Source organism: Corvus brachyrhynchos, unplaced genomic scaffold (genome assembly GCF_000691975.1).
Source record: "Corvus brachyrhynchos isolate BGI_N302 unplaced genomic scaffold, ASM69197v1 scaffold44, whole genome shotgun sequence".
NCBI lineage: Eukaryota > Metazoa > Chordata > Aves > Passeriformes > Corvidae > Corvus > Corvus brachyrhynchos.
Genome location: NW_008238359.1, coordinates 579,513 through 602,537, shown reverse-complemented (window position 1 = coordinate 602,537; position 23,025 = coordinate 579,513). Strand labels below are relative to the sequence as shown.

At 45.2% G+C, this 23,025-nt stretch overlaps 2 protein-coding genes across 2 annotated transcripts in view; one reads left to right on the top strand and one right to left on the bottom strand.

The window, feature by feature from the left end:
- LOC103616666 overlaps nt 1-12,775 on the top strand; it is a 37,776-nt gene extending 25,001 nt beyond the window's left edge. Inside the window, exons 7-12 of the mRNA XM_017735837.1 lie at nt 1,164-1,404; nt 1,857-1,949; nt 3,004-3,155; nt 3,369-3,499; nt 3,753-7,095; nt 9,372-12,775. Of these exons, the coding sequence (XP_017591326.1) occupies nt 1,164-1,404; nt 1,857-1,949; nt 3,004-3,155; nt 3,369-3,499; nt 3,753-3,912 (777 nt within the window). The 3' untranslated portion in view covers nt 3,913-7,095; nt 9,372-12,775. The remainder of the gene's footprint in view (nt 1-1,163; nt 1,405-1,856; nt 1,950-3,003; nt 3,156-3,368; nt 3,500-3,752; nt 7,096-9,371) is intronic.
- A 79-nt stretch (nt 12,776-12,854) lies between these two features.
- The window catches only part of LOC103616720 (TRPM8 channel-associated factor 2), a 15,924-nt gene continuing 5,753 nt past the window's right edge, over nt 12,855-23,025 (bottom strand). Inside the window, exons 4-10 of the mRNA XM_017735835.1 lie at nt 22,732-23,013; nt 22,329-22,487; nt 20,745-20,839; nt 19,517-19,730; nt 17,852-18,091; nt 15,658-15,995; nt 12,855-14,094 (exon numbers count right to left, since the gene is read on the bottom strand). Of these exons, the coding sequence (XP_017591324.1) occupies nt 13,849-14,094; nt 15,658-15,995; nt 17,852-18,091; nt 19,517-19,730; nt 20,745-20,839; nt 22,329-22,487; nt 22,732-23,013 (1,574 nt within the window). The 3' untranslated portion in view covers nt 12,855-13,848. The remainder of the gene's footprint in view (nt 14,095-15,657; nt 15,996-17,851; nt 18,092-19,516; nt 19,731-20,744; nt 20,840-22,328; nt 22,488-22,731; nt 23,014-23,025) is intronic.

Below are 23,025 nucleotides of genomic sequence, written 5' to 3'. Positions count from 1 at the left end.
GCAGGAAAGAGCAAGCACCAGAGAGGGAAGGCCATGGATGTCCTGTGAAACTGCCTGAGGCTGTGCAAAGGGAGATGGTTTGAGCTGCAGTGATGCTCCCCTTCATCTGTTTTCCTTTTCCTTGGTCAGTTTCTGTGTTGCAACCAGCATCTTTTGAAATATCCTGGCAGAGAAATGACAGAAGTTCCCCACTTTCCATGTGCTCTGGGGTACACCCAGGATATGGCTTTTTCTCCACACCAGATTAGAGCCCACGAAGGCTCCTCACCAGTGTGGGAGGTGCCCTGTGCAGGAGGAAGGCTGTGTTTGCAGCCAAAGTGGTAATGAGCACCCTTGGAGAAGAGTGATCCTGTGGTAGAGAGGATGAATCACCAAAGGAGAGTCAGTCCTGGAACTGCAGGTAACCCCCAAACCTTCCTTCCTTTCTGTCCTCCTGTCAAAGGAATTGGGGGAAAGGCAGGGCTGGGGTGGATGCTGGGCATGGTACGGTGGCCGGCCTCCTACCAGGAGATGGGGCTTAGGACAAGAGCAAAGCAGCAGATGAGGGAACTGGGCAGTGCCCAGGCTGGCAGAATGGCCTTTTTCCTAGAGCCAGGGGGAATGGAAGTCCAGGCAGACCGTGGTCTGCTACTCCCTTCAGTGGTTTGTCTGTAAACAATGGGACTGAAGGGTGCAATCCTTCTCTGATTCCCCTGGTAAAGCTGTCTGCATCAAGCTGAGCACAATCCGTGCTCCCATCTCTGAAGGACAACCCAGCCAAGGCTCTCCCAAGAGCTCCCAAGTGCCTTTCCCCCCTGTGGAAACAATGCCTTCTGTGTGTCTGGCTGTGCCCACGCTGAGCTGGGCACTCACTCCTTTGGGGCAGTGTGCCACTGCAGAAAGGGGCTCCCGGTACAGAGCCAAAATACAGGTAGTGAGAGAAAGAAGCTCTAAAGAGAGAGGAGGAGGAGGGAGGTCCAGAAAGAGCAATCAGTGACAGACAGGGGTAACAGAGGGCAAGGAGGAAGATGCGTTGAGGAGAAAGGAGGTCTGACAGGACAAAGGGGGGGTGAGGTTTGGGCAGAATCCAGACAGGGCTTGTGATAAACAGGGAAATAAAAAGCAGCCTCAGGGCAACCCCTGTGTTTCTCTGCTCTGTGGGTCTGACCCACTGCTAGTGACAGGCAGCAGCACCTGCTTCCAGCACCTGTGGGGCTCCCCTGTCCTTGGAACAAGGGACCAGCAGGGTGTTGGGCTACGGAGCTGCCTGGGTTATCCTGCCCCTGACTCTGGGCTGGGATATTCCCACTCCTGCTTTGTGTTTTTCAGCCCCAGCAGAAGAGAGAAGCTGCTCCTGGCTGAACATCTGGGTCTTCCTTACTTTTGCCCTTGTCATCAAAGCTGCCTTGGTGACCATCTGCCTTGGTGGGTTCCAGGGTCTCTTAATTCCCTCGGGATGAAGGGCTCAGGTGACTGCCTTTTGTCAGGTGGAAAACCCATTTCCTAGTCCCTCTGCCAGCAGGCAAATGGCCTTCACCAAAACCCAGGTCTCTCCACTATTATTAGCTTTTCCCACGACTTCTTTGTCCCTTTCCTTATCCCATCCTCAGAGGATTTCTAATCCATCTTTGTCAGCTGAGAAAGTGATTCTCTCACCAGCAGAGGTGAGAGAAGCTCATCCAAGGGAAGGAGTGACTGGTAGTGGGAGAAATGGTCTGCTCTCCTCACATCCTTGTTCAATCCAGATTTCATCGCTTGTTAACATCACAGAGTCTCTCTAGGGGCTATAAGCAGAAGGTGATGGATAGCACTTGTTGCTCATGCATGAGGTGGAAATGATGATAATAGCTCTTTCCTTCTCTTTCCTCTCTTCTCAGTGGCTTTACTTGATGGAAGCTATGGCCAGTACAAGACTCTCCTCCAGAACTCTACAGAGTGGTACTGTGTCCCCAGCAGTTCTGCAGACAAAAGTGAGTGATGCTGAGAGCCTCATAAGCAATGCAAAGAACTTCACCAAAATTTAGTCTGGTTTTCCCCTCAACCTTTGAGGTTGGGAATATCATTGTCAGTCACAAATGGATTGTTTTAAGGAAGGAATCTGGGGAATTGAGGGAAGAAGACACTGTATTGTACATTTTTACTTAGGATGCTATGGAAACATATTCCAGGCCAGTGGAAGAGGGTGGGTCGTTCCATACCTGCATTTGACCAACCTTCCTACTCTTCCCCTCACACAACCCCTCTAATGCAAGTCTGGTCTACTGATCTAGATAAAAGTGTTTTTATACAGGCTGGTTCAATCCAGCTCCACTCCCTGTGCCGGCTCACTGCCTGTTCACACAAGCACCATGCTCAGTGTGAGGGACAGAGGAGGGAGGATGATGTTAAGTAGTTAGGAATAGCTGGAGAACTGAGCTGCAATCACACATGAAGTTAGGGTAATGTGGAGTGCTGGAATGCCTGTAGTGCAAGTTCCCAAACTCAGGTCAGGGATCTGCCCACATGCAACTTCATGTTTTGTGAGGATATATCTGTGGCGGCTTTTTATTCCACCACGTGACTTCCTGGCCATAAGGCAGATCTCTTGGATAACCTGGCTGTGTAAGGAACTGCCTGTGGTGGCAGCAAGGCTGTCAGAGCAGTTTGCTGTAAGTCTCTCAGTCTGCATGAGCTGAGAGCTTGGACCACACTTCTCTGATGGAAGCATTTCCAAGCCAACTACTTCCCATCTTGCTTCCTCAAGAAGGGCAAGGCAGAAGCCACATCTCTCAACAAAGAGATGTTGCATGGAAATGGCAGGAGAAACAGAGAAAGGGAAGGGGCCCCTTCAGGCAGGGGCCTTGTGACAGGAGCCTGCCAGACTGCTGGCAGCTTTACTTGTGGGGTGCAGAAGAGAGCATTTATCTCTGTCTAGACTAAAGATGGGGTTCAAACCCCACTCCTAACACCTGGGACCCTACATTGAACTCACAGTCATAAAGGACAGCACATTTTGTTCAAAAGCAGGATTTTTTTGCCCAACAGTGGAAGGCTGGATGTGCTGCCCAAAGGGCTGGAGAAGGTTTCAAAGAAGCTGCTATTTCCTGTCCACTGATAAGATGTCATGGGCTGAGAGTCAGCAGAACTGCACTGGGATGGGCTCCCAGCTGGTGGTGATCAACAGCAAGGCAGAGCAGGTGGGTGCACAGGGCTGAGAGAGGGACCCAGCAGCCAGAGACACCGTGCTGGGCCCTGGAGGGTACTCGGAGCCCCTCCTTGTCCTGCAGGGGAGGGGGAAGGTCCTGGCTGCACCCCTGCAGCACCAGCTCCCCTCTGCCACCAGCAGGGTGGACTCCTGATGCCTCCCTGTGCTCAGTCCTGCCCCTCATGGACACTGTGCTTTTTTCCAGGATTTCCTCTTCAACTTGGCAAAAGAAACAGTTACTAACGTCTATGAAACAAAATACTACATAGGCTTATCTGCTCACAAAAATGGGCAGTGGCAGTGGGTGGATCAGACTCCGTATGAAAAGACAGCCACGTGAGTATCCTGGTGGAGTGAGGAGGGCCCTTTAATTCATGCCTGCAGTCCAGGTGACCAATACATTGTGTAAGGCAGGTATTTCTGTCTTCAACTGCTTTGCAAGTCAGAAAGCTTAACTAGTTTTCTAGTCAAAACTATGGCTCCTGATTTCTGTCGCAGTAACGTTCCTTTTCCACAACTGTTTGAGGTGACTCCACATCCACTGTCATGCATGCTAGGGCATTTCCAATCAAGGAACTTTCTTTTACAGGTTTTGGAAGCCTGGGGAGCCCAATTTACTCTTTGCAGAAAAATGTGCTGCAATTCATGTCAAGGGAAACATGGACCCCAACACTTTCAGTAACTGGAATAACGTCCTTTGCTTCACAAATTGCTATCGAATTTGTGAACGGGCAGTCGAACTTCTCTGAGGAAGGACATAAAATCTGAGCTCCAAAGGACCTCAGTTCCCAGCTTGTGCCCCTGCATCCCTTTACAAGCTGGAGATCAGTCCTGGGTGAAATAGCTCAGGCTGATGTCAAGGTCCTGCTGGTCCACTCTCCTCCTTCAGAGCTAATTCTTCAGCACTTTCCTTGACTCCTGGTCCAGTCAATATCTCAATGATGTGGAAAAAGCCATCACTGTTTCATGAAAGGATACTCATCCTTCAAATCACCAGAGCAGAATTTGAAAGAACAGCATTCACTGGAGTGCCCTTGTTCCTCCTCTGAATGGAAAAATTATTAATGGTTTTAATGTTTCCTTCTCCTTCAGCACACTGTGTGTTGATAAGTTTTTTTTTTTTAATGTAATAAATGTTAATTCTGCTCTTTGCATGAGGATGTCTTCTGAGTGACGTGTCCCACATTCCCACAACCCAGCCTCTCAACACAGAGGTTTTAACTTTTCTGTGTGTTTGGCATCTGTAGATGAGAATATTTCTGAGTGTGCTGGACTGGCCAGGAGCAGGAACAACGTAGTGTTCATCTGTAGAGCATGGGAGGAAGAAGGCCCTGAACACTTTGGAGAATTACTTGTGAAGACAGAAACAGAGCAGGCTGTGTAGTATTCAGTGCCAGCCACTGTTTGCCCACGATGCAGCAGAAAGAAGATTTTGGAGATTCTGCTGAGATATGACAGGATGAGGCATGGCAATGAAAAAGAGAGAAAGCAATTAAATGTAGCCAGAAGGATAAAAACCAGAGTCCCCCACGGAGAAATTTCTAATGTGAGAAAAGGGTGGAAGACCCCTATCAGAGGCACCACTGCAAATCAGATACACAGAAGTCTTGAGCAATGCTCTGCTTCCCTAAAATTTCCCAAACTCTAGTCTGCATGTTGCTCCCTTTCGTCAATGATATCCATACTCTTTGAAGAGCTGGGCGTTTCCAGTTTGGGACTAAAAATACAGCCTGAAAAACCAGTTCTGGGTGATTTTTTTTCCATAAAAAATCTGAGTATAAATTTTTGTCACTTCTACCTGAAGAAATGTGTTTTTCAGGTTTCTGGTTTAGCCATTGGACCAAAAGCTTGGCTGTTGCAAATCGTTGCCTCCTAGTTTCCAAAGTTGCTGCATACTTTCACAATGCAGAAAACTATTTTGTCTTGTCCAACACGACAGCAAACCCAAACATTGCAATAGACTTCTCTTTTTTATTTCCCTCAGATCAGTTCTGGAAATTACAGCAACAGGGTTTTGAGGAAGAAAAAGAGGCAGATAAGACACACAGAGAATGACCAATGTTTTACAAGAGATTTTAGAGGCAGATGCAGTTCTGGCTCCTGGAAGGTTGTATGGGGCAGAGCAAAACTCATACCAAGAGATTGGTTTGCAAGAAAATACAACTTGTTAGAAACAATCTCCATGCCCCAAATTTGGAAGACAAAGAGTTTCTTGAGGTGTCATGACAAAAGCGGGATCTTGGGAGATGATGCTGGGTTTGCCTGCAGAATTGCTGAAAGGAGGTTCCTGACCCCCTCTTCAGTATGGATTTGGCTGAAGGAGGTGCCTATCTCCAACAGATAAGAATCAGTCTTTACCCCTCAAGTCTGTTTTGATTCAGGAGGCAGTAGATGTTATAGCAAGAGGCAGAGGTGAAGACAGACAGTCAGGTACAGCACTTTCAGAAAGCTTCAGAAGGACAATCCTGTGTACTGAACCCAGAGGTTGGGTGGGAAGCACAAAAAGTTTATCAGAATGGCATTCCTCATGATGACTCCTGCAGTCCTTGTTTTCAGGTGGACATATTGGCCACATCCCAGCTGCCTCTCAGAACAAGACCTGGATGTTCACCACTCCTTGGCACATTAAATTCTGCTTTGGAAAGGAACTCGGGCCTGACGAAAGCAGCCACAGTGACATTCATTTCTGAGAGTACACACACCATAGAGTGCAGGTACTCTGACTGCTGCAACAAAATTATCTTGTGGTTCAAACCTGAGCTAGCTCCTGGTTTTCTCCAGAAAGCTCATGATGCCCAGTCTTTGAGATGCTGTCTTCAGCTGGAAAAACATCATTAGAGCCATGTCAGAAGGACATCCAGTGTTGATACTTATGGCCAGACCTATTAATTACATCTGTACGCTGAGCATGCTGCTCTCTTTGTGTTGAGCTCTGACAGCTGAATCTTCCCTTATAGGATATACCTGACTTTCTCTAATAAATGATGACCCTTGCCAAGCCAAGAGATGAAATAAAGTGAAATGTATGTGCTTTTCATGACACCCACTGTCTTTTTATAAGGACTTTCATATGAAGTTTTCCTCCAAGGTGTCTGTTCTTTTTTCAGACAAAGCAGAGAATTACTCCCCTACTCTTTGTCTTTTTCTGTTTTATCCCACCTCAGATTCTTTCATGTTCCCTTACAACATCCATTTCTCCACTTCTTTATTTTCTTTGCATGCCTGCTGTCCCTCATACTGATTCCCCCTTTACTTCTTTTTTTTTTCCTTTTAAATTTTGTTTCCTTTTACCTTTTCTTGTAGACCACAGATGAAGAGCATACAATGTTGTCTGGGAGAAATAAAAGAGAGAAATGGCATTTAAAGAAGTTCTGGCACTGGACACACATCATGTTCTGCCTTTTAAAATTTAGTGTTTCTGAAATTATTTCCTAAGCAGTCTTGTGTAAGGTATTAATACTAACTGGGAAAACTAACAGGTACTGCTGGCCTTGAAAGGTTCTTTTTATCCAAAGGATCCACAACCCCCACTTCAGTTGTCCTGTTCATTCTGGTTATCCATTGTTTATCTCACATGGTCTAAGACAAATCCTATGATTTTAGCCTTTATGTCTGTACCTGGTTACAAGGAAATATAAACACTTTTTTATTTTATATGCAATCAGTTTACATACCTGAACAAACTTTTTCACATCCTGCTGCTTAATTATAAATCATTTATCTTGACAGGCTTTTGGACAATCTGCTGGTTTCCTGGAAAGGCCTCAGCTGATCATGAGGTCCAGCACTTCAGCACTATCTCCTGCTCACAGCAAGTCACTTGCACTCTCTCAGTGTCCCTGTGATCTACATTCATATGACCAGGAGGAGATGCAGAGAGCCTGTGACTGTCACTGCAGTCCCTTGTGGTGCATCAGTGGCCTTACAACAAGGTAAGAATTCTGCAACATTCACTAGAAAAAGAAAACACAGCCATAAGACAAGGAATTTCTCCTCTCAGGATCTTGAAATGCACCATAAAAACTGGCTTGTGCTATAGTCCGTGTTTTAACATAGGGGAAATTCAGTGTAGCATTTAAGAACAGGACATTGATCTGGTTATTTAGATTGGAGATCAAAACAGACCACTGTAAACACACTCCAGTGCTGCTTTTCTGCCATGACATTCAATCCTGTAAGGTGAGGCACCTGCTGTCCTAGATTCTCATGCAGACTGAGTTGCCACAATTTTACACTCATGAGATGCCTGCAAATTTACTCTAGCTAAGGATCAAGAAGGTAAGTTCGCTGCCTGAACACTCTTACTTCTGACATGAGCTAAAGCAGCTGTTTCTCACTACACAGTTGCCAACTCTGAAATCAGAGCATGAAGGCAACCTCTTTCAGAGCATTAAACACAGATCAAGGCCTTTCCTGTGCTGTCCATCAAGGTTTTCCTTTAAATGATGATGTAGCCATAATTTGACCTGAGTTCTTCCATTTATTTCCAGCTTTATTATGTCCTAACATCTCTGTTTTTAAAGTGACATTTCCCCCCCTTTCCAACTCTTCTCCTAATGATTATAATTAACAAACTTTGCATACCTGAAATCAGAGTAGGTCTGGAACAGAGAATGTTTTGGAGATAAAGAAACAAAGTAAAAAATGGGAAGGGGTTGCTTGGTTTCATTGGTAATAAGAGAGAGAATGCTTCCCCTTCTGTGGTTAAAACTACTCCTTTTGGAAAGGAAGTAGTAGGACCCACACAGAAAAAGGCAGTCTTGGGAGGGAGCCAAGAATGAGCTCTTCTATCACGTGTACAATGCAGAGGTACTTCTCAGATTCATTAGGACACCACACCATTCAGACACCATTTAAAACTACTGCAGAGCACTGGCTTTATGACAGACAATCACATTTTCATGAGTCAAGACCTGCTTAGGAGATACATTGCTTCATGGGACTATCTGACCAGCTGGGAAAAAAAATCACAGCCAGCTGCTGGGAAGGGTTCTCCTGGACTGGATATCCCCAGGCCTTAAAGAAAGGAGTCAAATTCCTCCTGACCAGATGAGAAAAGGTTTCTGCCCACAGATTCTTTTTTGAGTCATCATCATCTGGGAGCTCAGGCACATTTTGGTTTTTAGAAAATATCTCAGTGCAGGCTTTCTATCCAAAGGCCTCTCGCAACTATGAATCGTAAGCATCACAGTACAAAATACATGTATGCAAGTTTAGAATTATTCTACCTGCATTCTTAAAATCTTTTATTCAATTCAATTACTGATCTTTTTACAGGGCATTTTTCTTTTTTTTTTTTTTTGTGAAGTGTAGCTATCCCAAAAATTTTAAAACCATACTGAAGAACCAAAGTAGCCCTTTAACAACATCAGATTATTAAAGAAGCTCATCTGTCTAATATTTACAGAAAACCAAACATCAAATAGTTACATAAGTACTCTTCATCCCAAAGGGGAGGGCTGTGCTCAAAGGCTTGATCCCTACTTTTTTTTCCCAGTTGTTGCAATTGTTCAAAATAAGATTGATAAAAAATATCAACCCACCTCTCCATGATCATAAGTATGCATATTTAAAATATCTCAGCATACTTACAATACATAAGACTCTCTTCTCACAGCACAAACTGCAGGATCCCTGCCTAGAGACTCTGCACAGGTGATGTTTGTACTGTCAATGAACACTGGTTGCTACTGAATGAAGTATTGCACCACAAAACTGAAAGACTGGCTTAAATGTATTATTAGGAAAAAAAAAAACCAGAAAGAAAAAGAAAAATAACAATTTTCAGTGATCAGAAGTCATCTTTGGTACTGTCCAAAGGCTGTGGTTCACTATTACATCCCAAACCAGTACATTCCACAGACCAATGAGCCTTGCACTGTGCTGAGATCACCTATTACTCAAAACAAGCACATTTTCTGAGGACTGCTTCAAAAACTTTTCCCTGCAGCTCTGGTTCTCCTGCTGTACTTGGAGACAGATCAGGACTGACTCATGTTGAGTTGTGGAATCCTGTGAGCTGGTACATGTACACAGTTGCTGGAGACTAATAGTCAACGGAGTGAGATAATCTGGGGTAGGGATCCAGGGGCTGCAGAAAGTGAGGAAAGGAAAGAAGCTTCCCTGGATTAAAATAATAAATTTGTAAATGTGTTGCAAGCTTAATTTGCCTGCAGATCCATGGTCTGACTTCCTCAATTGATTTCAGATGTGCCTCATCACAATAGGCCTGCCTGGCAACCACTGGACTATGCCTGACCTTGGTTACCATCACCAGACCCAACCCTGACCCGAGGATCGATTTCCATGCTTGACCTCAGACCTTCCTCATCCCTGGAGACTTGTCTAGCAATCTGGACCCTGGCTGTTGTGCCACGTGTGCCCTGCTTGCCTCACTCAGGTGTTGTGGCTGGTCCCCAGCTGTCCTGCTGGCTGTGTTGGAGCAGCTGGCTCCTGGCCACCTGACCCGTGGGGAGCAGCTGCCTCCCCTGTGCCCTGACAGTGTCTGCTGCACCACAAAGCAAATCTTGAACTGGGATTTCTTTTATTTTGTTGGTTTTTGAGAAGGCAGATTCTTGTCAGTTTGTTTTAGTAAAGTAGCTCTTTACTATTGCATATTATTCCACAGTTCACTTCAGATTTGGGTAGAATTTGCTGCTGATAGCCACCACTACTTCTTCACTGTAATTGTCATCTCTTCAGTCCCAATTCTGCTGGTTTTCATGCTGTTTGCAAAAAATCTCTTTTTTCAGCAATGACAAACAAACTTACTATACTCCTAAATATCTTCCTCAGCACTGCTGACAACCACAACCAGCTTTAAAAGTCATGTTCCAGTAGCTTTTAATAGGATTTTGATATCTTTGGTTCTTTTTCCTTCAGTGACAATTAAACAGGCTGAACTGGTTCCTTATAGCTCCAAAGGAGTGCAAGGGGGATACAGAGCCATTCACATCTTTGAAATGGTGCTACACTCCACTTACTTCAGCAGGTCTGACAGAATCTGGGAGAGCTTTATATGTTGGGTTCCAGCGTGGCCTCTGGTGGACAGTGCTGCCTGGATCTGTGCAGAGGATCAGCTGTGTTTGTGCAGAGGGCTGCTTACCTTAAGAGAAGGAGCCACATAAATCAATCCAGAAGCAACTGATATGTAATCTCAACACAACTGTTGCAGAGCCACTGACAGATTACAACTTCCCTGTTAGTTTCAGAGCCATACAAGGCCAGATGTAGTGATTGATTAATAAAATCCTTCTGTCATAAAGACATGCTTGGAGGAGCAAATGCAGCATGGAAACACAGCACCCATCTTTCATGGAATCATGGAATGATTTGGGTTGAAAGGGACCTTCAGTGTCATCGAGTCCAACTCCCCTACATTGAGCAGGGACATCTTCATCAGATCAGGTTGCTCAGAGTGCCATCCAACCCGATCTTGAATGTTGCTACCTCTGGCTCCGGGCAACCCGTGCCAGTGTTTACACTTGAGCCAGCCTCTCTTGAATCAGCTCTGCCTGACTGACAGCAGATACACCACGTGAGTCAAGCTGCTGGAGCTGTGAATTATTGAGTGGTAGCCTGGGCAGCTGACGAATTTATCAATTCAAGTGGTAGAAAACACCTCTAGTGCTGCAGTCAAGTAGAGCTGAAAGTACCTGCTAATCCTACTGACAAAAGTGCAATACTTCAACAAAGATTAATTGAAAATAATTCTGAGACTTGGCCTTTAGGAGCTTCCTTATCACTCATAAAAAACTTCAGTTCCACTGGCTTAGTGAATTGTCTTTAAACAGCACGTTTCCTAAATGACAGACAGCAAAATGCTGCTTACAACCAACTCTTCCCCCTACCACTGCCCTCACTTCTCCACTTATGGGGAATTATAAGATAGAATTGGGTTGTGAGCTGTAAAACCTGCCTGCAGAGGCACATGGCAGCACAAAGGAGCACATGGTGGCACAGAGAGGCCTGTCTCTGCCGGACCCTGGGGGAAGGAGGAGTCACACAGCAGACCCTTATGGAGAGGAGCCTGCCAGGAGCTGATACACAGGTGAACAGTGAGTGATGATCCCATAGAAGAACATTGAGAAAGTGTGTTGCTGATGTGGTAACACGGGATAGGTCACACCATACAAGGAAATACAGTGCCTTAGAAAAGTGTATAAAACCAGCTCACTCCTTTGAATAAACCATTCAGATTCCCTGCCCGTCTGGGTCCATGCTTCAGTCGCCGACACCCACTGATGGAAGCAATCTTATGCCTGCTGACATCAGGGTCTTATTACATAGTAGGCTGCCCATGTGTCTGTTGCATGCCTTAATTCAAGTTTCAAAGTCTCCTTTGTCCTGCCTAAACCAACTACCTGTGTTTCCCTTCTTTCTGCTGCAATTAGCATAAATTCACTCCCGCAGTAATGAGATGAACATGATACGGTACACACGTCATTTGATGGCCAGCCTCCCTCCACTGGATTTTACAGTGACAAATTCAGCAGCAGAATATGTTACTTTCACATACAAGGTCTTGACACTCTCAGAAGATCCTTACTCTCTCCAGAAGTCTGCTTGAATATGTTGGAATTATCTGCTGATTTGAGGATCTGCGTGGTCTCGTGATAACGTTACTGCCTTGTGTATTTCCCTTACAAATATCCATCACAGATAAAGACAAAATGTCCCAGTTATTCTACTTGCCATGAGATATCTGGACATCTGCCACCATCCTTTCTGGTCTTAGAAAAGTTGCTGGGATGGCTGCTGGCCTGGCAATTGCATTGATCATCTTGTTGCAGATGGGAAGCAGACTCTGGGTTGCCAGTGTGGTGTACATCAGCAGCTGGTACTGTCAGGATGACGTTCCTGTGGCCAGCTCAGCCCAGGGGGCTGTACTGACAGATGGCTCAGCACCAGGCAGAGATGTCAGTTCCCCCTAATTCAGCATTCAGGTGAAAAAAGGCAGCCAACTCAAAGAGAACTTTTAAATGTGAAGAAAGAGGAGAATCACCACAGGTAAACCCCTTTGCATGGCCTCAGAAATAATAAATTAATCTGGATGTAACTGTGTTTTAACTGAATCACAGGGAGATCCTGGGATGCTGGCAAGTGCTCCAGTCATCTTTGGTGACCCCACATCTGCTGTTGCTGCATGTTGATGATATTCAGTTTTTAATATCAACCCACTTTAAAGGTGTCTCAGACATGCTTATACTGGGAACATGGAAAGAGATTAATTCCTAATTGAAGGTCTTATCAAAATACTTTCTGAGCTAAGAAATGTGAAGCTTAATGCAAAGACTTTCCCAGGACATTACATATTTTGACATTTTCTACACACATGACCACAAAAAGAAAACCCACAAAAACCCAGGAAAATATGGGTAAGTCATAAATACGGACATGCCTCTTCATCCTCCTGCTATTCTCAGCTGGATTTTGGGACCACTTACCAAGCCTGAAGAACGGAGGCTGCACAGACTCTTTAATTGTGACTGATATTTGGCCTAATGTGCCGTCCTTTGGCACTATGACATATATGAGGCCACACCACAGACTAGAGACTTCCATGGTGGTTTTTTTCAACTTTGACCAACTTTACCACCAAGGCCACTTCTATTCAGGTCAGTTCTATTTAGGCCTTTTTTTACTGGGCACGGAGACATGAAAATAAGACCACATACAAAAGTTGCAAGTCTACAGTGACTTTTAAAATTTATTAATGATACATAAGGAATAGGCTGGGACTAGTGAGCTCTTAGGCTAAGTGTTAATGTGCTTTCCACACTCCATAATAGCTGTGCAATTATGAAAGAGATGGGAGTAACATGAACTTCTGTTGCACCTTGGAAAAGGCTGGTCCTCTGTCTTGATGAACTGTTGCCTCCCTTCCCTCTGCTCCCTCAGGCTGTCAGGTCAGTGCCTGTATTTTAACCTTTGATGAGTCCACAAGTTAAACCATTACTGACTATAATCAAATCCCCTCCCTGTTTCCGCTTTCCCACCTTCATCAGCATATATCTGGATGTCAGGCTATGGTTGAGGGACAGCTACAACTTAAAACTGACTTGTTCACATAAATACAGTTGTTGGGTCACACAGACATAGAATGTAGGAAGAAACCTACAGCATTTCAGCATCAACTATGCATTATATAACCTGTATATAAGCATTATAAGGCCACTTTCACGATAGGTGTGGAAGTTCTGCATAATTAGAGGAATTAAAAATTTGAGATTTTATTATATTTCACTATTATTATAATAGTGAAAATCTCATGCTACTGAGATTATAACTTAAGAATACAACATTGTGGAGGCTCCTATTTGCTTTAAAGATCTATACTCTCATGGTAAAGTCCTTGAAACTGGTCCAGTGACTGGTCCACCGTGAAAACTTCCATTACATCAGAGAAAGGTTCTGTAGGAACTGAATTGACTCAGAATTACATTCCTCCTGAGGTGAAGAACCCAGAACAAAGCTCATTGATTATTTAACCCTTCAGAATATAGCTTAGGTGGTTGCTGATCTTCTGATCCCTGTTGAATTTCTGTTGGGGTTGGCCTCCACTGGCAGCAGGAAGCTGAAGAATCCAGCATAAATCCAAGCACATAGTGAGCTATCATGTAGCACACAAGGAGAAAAAGATAGGCCATAGCTAGTATGAGAACCAAGATTTAGGTAGTTTTCCTTTATGGTCTATAGGATCTCATTGGGTCCTGTTCCCAGCTCGGTAGAGAGGACAGTTCCACAGACAACTCTTTCTTGATAGGCCATCCCCAGGCTGTAAAGAATGGAGCCAAATTCTTATTCACCTGCTGAGAAAACTTCTGTGCCCACAAGTTCATCTTAGAAGTGTTGTCTTTTGGGATGGAGGACATTTTCTGGTAGTCTGAGAAGAGGTGGGTGAAGGGGTCCCAACCAAACCCTTCCTGCAACTGATGGAAAAGAATGCAGTGTAAAAACAATTAAGTTATCATTTCACTGGCATTATTCCTGTGTTACACACAGTAGAAAATTCCACAGGCCTCTGCAGTGTCTTTTAGAACGAATGTAAATTTAGATGAAAGCATCCAACTTTCAGGCTTCAGAACGTAACTAACAGCACTAAAGTACAGAAAAATACCTCCCCATTACACTGGCCTCCCAAAACAAACAGAGATCAAAGATACATTGGGAGTAGCCAGAAGTGTCAGCAACCTATTATATAAGCTGCTGCTCTGGGGACAGTGAAAAAGCATCAGAGGGGGCACTGACAGAATAGCTAGAAAGAAGGAGCACAGGAGAACAAAGAGTATTGAGAAAACAGGAAGGAGAGATTATGAACAGGGCATGCTTTGGCTAAGAATAAGAACAAAAGGAATTCTTACAGAAAAACTGCTGTTGCAGAATTAGAATTGTTCTTTCATGTCACATTTATTCCAGCAGTCCTGTTAGGAACCAGATAGGAGATGGGAGATCCCAGCCTATAAGTGTGGGTGAGGCAGTGAGGCAGTGGCCAAACTGGTAAGGTATTGTGGGAAAAATTCTCCTCTTAAAACTGTTTCACTCTGTATAAATATTTTGTTACTCATTTCACCAAAAAAAACCCCAGAGGTTGACTCTTCAGCTTGATGATCCAGGTGCCTCTCCAGGATGTGGAAAAAGCAGGGTCAATACTCCTCCGGTAAATACTCTTTTGCTCATATGAAGTGTGAGAGCTCTCAGACAAGGGAGCTGAGGAATACTCACCTCACAACAGTCAGTAGCTCAAGCTATCATAATGGACATCTGCTTTGCAGTCCCAGTTAAAATCAGGTTGAGTGCTCTCTCCATTAGGCTAATCGTTTCTAGGAGGATTAAGGGAAAGCGGGAAATCTCTCTTGCATGCTTCCCGAGAGAATGCACTTTAATCTAGGACAGGGTTCATGTTTTAGAGTCTCGACCATAGTGAGGGATCCAGTTCCTTGTGCAGGAGGATAAGCTGAGCCCATCCTCTTGTCACTTGATGGACTACACTGGCTCCACCCAGTGCACTGAACAATATGAACACCCTCCTCTTCGTGTGTTTTGTAAAAGGCCATGTAACTCACCAGGAGACTGTTCAAAGCCTGGCTCTTCTAGACACTTTACAGTGCCAAGGTTTTTTGACAACTAGCCCGCTATCCCACAGGAAATCTGCCCTGGATTAAAGAGCTGTGCTCAAGTTTGATCCTCCTTTTCCCATGTTGCATAACAAGCAGCAGTTCCTGTTTCTCTTCCAGGGAGCAAGATTAGCACATAGCACTAAACTATCTCCCTGAGTGGCTAAGCCCAAGTCTGGCAAAGGAAGGTTTTCAGGAGACATCAGCTTTAGGCACTCTGCCTGTTTACCTCTCAGGTGCTTTCTGGGCCCAAGATAAACCCTGACAGTAATGAAACACTTACAAGGCTTCACAGCTACAGCCACCAGGCTGCAGACATCCCTCTGACACAGGCTTCAGTGACTGCACTGAGAACACACACACACTTTTCCCTGTTACCTGCAGGTATGTCTCCAGAGCAGTCCACACATTCCAGTCCTTCAGCTGAGCACCTTTCTTCAGATAGTCTTTTATCCTTTCCTTCCGACACTGTGGCCTGAGTGCCTGGTGGGCCTGATGCCTGGGAATGCCCAGCACCTCCTCATGAACATAGACAGACCAGAGGTTGCATGTGGCCTCTGTGGTGTGAGGAGGAAACTCCCATGCCTGCTGCTGTTGATTGTGTCCCAGCTCATGGATGGGACCCCAAAGACCAGTAGTTTTCATATGCTTCACATCTAACATCTCCTTCGTTGAATCCAGGTGGCCCATGATGGGGTAGCCAGAATGCATCCAGCCTGCAGGAGACAGGTAACAACACGTGCCAGTAAGTGCTCACCTCAGTGCTTCTGAGACATAAGTTATTATTTATTTCCTATTTTTTTCATTTCTCTAGTGCCTTTCCTCCCTCTCACAAATAACACTTTTTTTACTACCATGAATGACCAACTTTTCCTAGTGTGACATAAGGAAACATATCAAATTTCACCCTAACAAATAGTCACCCTAACAACAGTCCAACAAGTAAAGGCAGGACTGAACCATCAGTTAAGCACAGCTTCACCTGCTTTCCCTTTATATACATAAATGTACACTCATGGTTGGACTGAAGTTGAGGTTTTAGGATGAGGAAAAAAGCCTGGCCATTGCCCAGAACACACCTGGACTCTCACAGGCTGAGTATAGTTGACACCAACACAACCATGCAATAATGTGATTCAGCACCATGGCAGTCCTTGAGTGCTCCTGTGCAGAGTGGGAATACTGCAGGCCTGCACTCCAGTGGCAGTGGTGTGAATGAGACACATGGAAAACACAGTTTGTCATGCCTAACAGCTGCAAAGCCCATCATACCTAAGCCTGTTTGTAACCTTGCAGGATAGCTATTCCATAAACAACTTCCCAGCAGGTTGCTAGGCAAGAAACTTGCACTGAAAGGGCTTTTACTTATGTCTCCTTGGTGTCTTCTTCCCTAATTGGTCCTCCTTCTTGAAGATTCCAAGAACTTCATGCAAGAGCAATGCCCCCAAATTCAAACACCTGTTGCAGCAGGGGATAAGCAGCCCTTCACACAGAGGCAGCCTCGTGAGTGAACAGGAATGGCAATCCTCTTCCTGCAGGAACTAGTGAACATGAACATGAACGGCCTGGAACTGTTTTCTGCAGGAACTAGTGAAGATCTTGAGCTTCCTCTTTTTTAATAAGAGGGATATATGCAATTAGCAATCACTAGCACCCAAAAAGTTCAGATCCAGAAATGTGAGTGAAACCATTTAGTCCACCCAAGCCAGAAGAAATTTTATGTCTGTAGACAATGATATTTTTAACTGGCATTTGCTCAGCATAGCAGAACCTAACACTCCCAAGATGTGCCACAAATTCTTTCCATTGTTGCTTAGCAAAAGTTTAGGGCATCAGGGCTCATGCCAAGCCCTTGTCTCATTGTGGGATGAAGAATTTAAATTGTTTATTTTGGAAAAAAACTGAGCAAAATTTTTATTGCAAAGCTCCATGTTTACCATATAATTTGATTCTAGATCGAAGGCATTCAGTTCATAACTGGAAAAGCTGGAGTGGGGGAACGTCAGCTGCAAAAATACACACTCCTGGCCTTTGACAGCAATACCATATCTACTTCCCCACTGCTGTCATCTCAGGCACACATCTTTTCAGGCTAAGCTTTGCCCACAATAGCCTTTGTGAGCCCACCTCCAGCAAGTTGGCACCCAGAGGTTTAACTGTCCTGTGAACAGTCCTGCGGCTGAGCCAGAGAAAAAATAGAAATCGGGTCACTGCTTCCCAGCTGTACTGGCTCTGCAGTGCATTCAGGAGGGAGAATGAGTAACTACATGTGAGCTAAAGCCACTGCAGTCAGCAGCTCTGCATCATAACACACCCCGACAGGAGAACAGCTGAGGAGACAGCACCAATTTTGAGAGCAGCATACAGAAAGGTCAGTATGTTTTTCAAGCCCTGCCTTACCACGTTTCCACCCTGATGGAGTAGCTCACAATTATGCAAGGGTCACAGTCATTTAACACCTCACATATGTTCCAAGTCTGGTTTTAGCAAAATAACCTTGAAGGAACAGAAACTGCTGCTAGAGGCCACTTGCCTCTTAGCCCTGGAGAAGGCCATATGGCAATGTACCTACCACATGAGATCTGGACATCTGTTACAATCCTCTCTGGCCTTGGGAATTTTGCTGGTATGGCTGCCAACTTGCTTATCGCCACCATGATCTCGTTCCACAGGGTCAGCAGCGGCCGTGGGTCCTCCATGTGGTGGATGCTGTCAGATGGCACTGTCAGGATGAGATTCTCCACAGCCAGCTCTGCCCAGGGAGCAGGGTAGTGCCGGATACAGGCCTCCCACTGCCTTTCACAGGTCTCCCCTACAGCAACAAAACAGAAAACGAGTTAAGCATGATTCTGACTTTGGAGTATGCTCACAGAGGTCAAGGTCAGAGAAAGAGACCATGGCCATGAAAATTTCTTGGAAAACAATATGTGGTAGTTGCGTGACTGAGGGTGGTGGCTGTTAAACAGCCATTCCTCAATCTGTTCTTGGGAAGCCTCTTCAGGCTCTTTAATAGGTAGGAAATAGAAAAGGAGTGGCATATAACAGAACAGCATAGCGAGAACAGATCCCTGGTTTGTATCAGAGAACAAGAAGCATCAAGTTTCTCCAGTATCTAATTTCTTTTTGTCCAGCAGAGATTCGCTGTTTCACATAACAACCCTGGTTCTGTTCAGTAGAGAAGAGAAGAGAAGAGAAGAGAAGAGAAGAGAAGAGAAGAGAAGAGAAGAGAAGAGAAGAGAAGAGAAGAGAAGAGAAGAGAAAAGAAAAGAGAAGAGAAGAGAAGAGAAGAGAAGAGAAGAGAAGAGAGAAGACTGCTGGAAACACGGGACATTCAGCAGAGATGTCTTGTAGGGCCTAGAAATGTCCATACGGGGGCACAGTAGTGCAGGCAAAGCACAAAGAATGCTTTGCCGGGGCAGAGATCAGTCTCCCTCTCCCAAGCACAACGGTTTCCATCACAAATAACAACTCCAGCCTCCAAGAAATGTTGGTGTGGACAAACCATGCCCATTTTGTGAAAGCTCTTTCACCTACTCCCAGCCACATAGCAGGCTCAGAGTGACTAAATGACTTACCCAGAAGCAGAGATTCATAGAACTGTACAATAGTTTGGATGGAAGAGATCTTAAAGGTCACCTGCTTCAACCCACTTGCTATGAGCAGGGACATCTTCAACTAGATCAAGTTGCTCAGAGTCTTGCCCAATTTGACTTTGAATGTTTCCAGGAATGAAGCATCCATCACCTCTTTGGGCAAGTTGTTTCAGTGTTCCACCATCCTCATGGTGGAAAAGCTTCTTATTTATACATAGTCTGAATTGATCCTCTTTTAGTTTAAAACCACTGCCCCTTGTCCTGTTGCAACAGGTCCTGCTAAAGGGTTTGTCCCCATCTTTCTTGCCCTTGGTGAAGCCATGCTGGTTGTCCCAAATCACCTCCCTGTCCTTATGTGCCTTAGCATATAATCTAGGAGGATCTGTTCCATGATCTTTCCAGGCACAGAGCTGGGGCTGACAGGTTGGTGGCTCCTGGGGACCTCCCTTCTACCCTTCTTAAAAATGAGTAGAAAAATGGGAATCCCAGAGGACAACATAGCAAGGAAAATAAATCTGGGTATTCCTAAATCCAAGTATTTCTAAGACCTTCCTAAGCACAGCACAATCTTTACTTTCAGTCACTGGGACAATGGCATCTGTGAGCAGCCCTCGGGCAAAAAGCACCAAGGTAAACAAACCTACCAAGCTTGAAGAAAGGAGCTCTGACTGCCCCTTCCACCGTGATGGGCACATTCCCCAGGACACTCTTTGCTGGTACCACGATGTAAATGAGGCCACCCCAGAGGCAGGAAATGGATTGTTTCTGGCAGGCAATATCACAGGTTCGTATTACCACTGGTGCCCGTTTCAGCTCCTTGGCTTGAGAGAGGTCATCTGTGTGACACCCAACCTGCACCTGGCAAGCAGAAGTGTAGGAACAGCTGGTCAAAGGTGTGCCAGTGTGGCCTGGCAGGCTGACCTCAGCACCCTGAGCTCTCCACTGCAGCACTGTCCCTACAGAGCATGCACACAGAAGCAGCCTTCTGACTCCAGCCTAGTTCAAGTTTTCAGCCTGTGGTGACCAGAAGCAGTAAACACAGTAAAAAAGAAGTTAATGCTAGCCCTGTCTCAGACAGTCTTACAGCTGTACTTCTAGTATTCCTGGCTCAACTACATCCTTCACCAGCAGGTCAGGGTACTGCAGTGACTTCTTCCACTGCACAGCACTTGCATTGATCATTCCTCCACCCTTCACCAGCATCAAAGTCACTTCCTATAACACGAGTTGGAGAGATGTGGTCACAACTGGCTTCTTTTATCGTGCCTCTTCCTTAGAGCTCTCACAGTGAAACAGACTGCATATGGCTTCAGGATCAGACAGAAGCACCTGAGTTAACTTTGCATTTCAGCTGCAGAAAGGTCGCTGCAAAAAATATCCAAGCAGATAAACATTTACCTCTGCTGTATTCTGCAGAGAACAGGATCCCAAGTAATAGTGCCTATCTCATCTGGATACATCTACATGAGCAGTAGTGACAGCACCATCAAAGGAATTTATGAGAGATCTGGAGAGATGGAATCAAGTTTGGTTCATAGAAGGGCACAAGTACTTATTTCGGACCTGAAAATCACCTTGATCAGGTTTTTTTGTACTGTAACAGAACAAAAAACAGCAGCCCTCAAGCAGCAGCCACACTCAATTATCCCACCAGCACACAGAACAGGAGGAATGCAAAAGCAAAGTGTGAGGACACAAGGTGAAAAAATGATGCCAAAGCATTTAAAGTGCCACAGGGTGGCAGCAGTAGGAGAGGGCGGGAAAGGTATTAAGGAGAAAGCCATTAAGGAGAAAACCCTTCCCCGTGCTATATTTGAGCACTCAACCAACAAATACACAGGTGTAAAGCAATGCCAGGCAGAGCGAGCTTACCTTCAGACCAGCACCGACCACCAGGCAAGGGCAGGTTATAACTGCTGTGTGCCCTTCGGGGAGGTAGAGTCCTGTGCTCCTCCAGGCTGTCTTTCCTAAAACGTAAGAGAACAGTCCTGAACGGTCAAGCACTTCCTTGTCCAGACCATCAGTGATCCTGGAGATTTCAAGTTGCAACAGAAGAATAATCTTCCATCCTTTCCTTTTCCCTTGCTCTGCACTCACAGAACCATCTCGCATTTACCCAACCTATCAAAAACAGTTTCAAAGAAATGAACAAAATCATCACACCATTAGCAAGCAAGCCCACCCAGATTTAAACTTCTGGAAATGCAAAGCTTAAATGTGTTTACTACTATCCTTCAAAAATAAGGGGAAAAAAAGAAGCGAAAACCTCAACACCTCCTACACTCAGATCCTCTTATCCTAAAGCCCTCTTGAGAGGTGCCAACTGTGGTGGTATTAAACATGGCTGAAGTTGTAATGGTCATAAAACATTTCCCAAATAACAGACTAACAGTGGCATCACATTTTTCCTTAGTGACTAGTCCAGCACAAACTGGAGCCCACAAGAATTGTCATTTCTAGCTGACTGAAGTGATGAGAAAGCCTCAAAAGATGATTCTGTGCTAGGTGTACCTGTAAGAAGGGTGCCACTAGAATTCAGCATGTTTCTAAACAGTCTTCCCACAGAAATGCAAGTCTCCTCAGCATGAATGTCTTTAAACACTTGCAATTTACAGAATTTACAGTGCAAAATGGATCCATCTCTATTGTACTGATCAGGCAGATTCCACTCCCTAGTTCTGACACAAAGTTTACTTAGGCGTATTTCAAACCAAACACCAGAAGTCCTAAAAAGCTGAACTGTCATTAAGCACCCAGCTTACAACCTTTCCTGTCATCCAAGAAAGCAGGACCAGTTTTGTCAAGCCCAACCCAATCCAAGGAAAAATGCAAGTTAGACTATATCACAGTGTTTTACCAGTTCATCTCAGTTTTGCTGAATTTGCACGAAAGGGAGTTTTGAAATGGTGTGCAGGGTTTGCTAGCTTTTCTTTCTTTTTTGTTTATGTGAAATGACACAAATTCTGAGTATTTTCTGCTTTTGTCCTGACTCATTAGTGTTAAAACCAGTGAGAAGTTATTCTACAACTTTTCTCTCTGCACCGCCACTGCACTCAGACATTGCCATTCCAGAACAGCCTCCTTTAGCTCATTAGAACAATTCGGAAACAACTCCTCTAAATCATATTCTAATACCAAAAAAATCTGTCCAGGGGATAAACCTTACTAGTGGAATTTAACCCAGAGTTTAAACATATCAGTTGTGAGCAGGAATCTCAGCAAGCTGATACAGGTACAAGGCCTAAGCTTAGATAAATCATTAATGGTGTATTTACTCAATACCTTGGCTTCAGTGATGGTGTCAACCCAAGAAATTCCCACCATACTTCCAGCGTCTTTCACCCTCAAAACCAAATCTTCCTTCTGTTGTGCTGATACACTGAGCTGTGGGACTGTGCTATAACTCAGGCTGAAATTACCTAGATAACAAATAAACCTTTTGTTTCTAACTCCCACCTCTTTGTAGGATGGCTCCATAGACAGCTGTATCAGCACAACTACAGGAACAGCAACCTGCAGTGTGGAGTCCAAGGTTTCTCAGAGAAGCTTTCCTGCCAAAGCCATTGTGCTGTGCAGGTGCCCTGTGGCACTTGTTAGGGGTTCTCCAGCCAGTGCCTGTGCACCAACAGGGAGGAAGCAGGACTTCCATGGGATGTTTCAGCGTGCTGACATCAGGGCTGGCCACAAAAGGAGCCTGTTTGCCACTGCACTGAGGTCAGCCTCCTCTCAAGCCCACGATGAAATTGCACATCTGTGCCCACGTTCAGGCGTCCACAGACACAGGCACACTGAGGGCAGGCACCCCACTGCTTGCTCCCAGCAACAGGATGCCTTGATAGGAAGAGAGATAACTCCTCACCTGGGTTTGTGCCATCAATTTCCACAGTGACAGGGAGGGCACAGACCCCAGCAGCAGATTTCTGCAGCAGGACCCCGCAGTCTGTCATGGTGAGGGACAGCTCGGTCGCCATGCAGAGAAGCACTGCCTCTTTGGAGTTGCTCTTGACCGGGCAGTGCCTGCTGACCTGCGGGATCCCACTCCTCTTGAGCACTTTGGTCAGGATGCGGTGGATCGAAGCATACGCCGGGCAGTCGTGGGCTGGGATGTGCAGGAAGGCAGCGCAGGCCTGTGCCGACCGGGGCCACCCACACA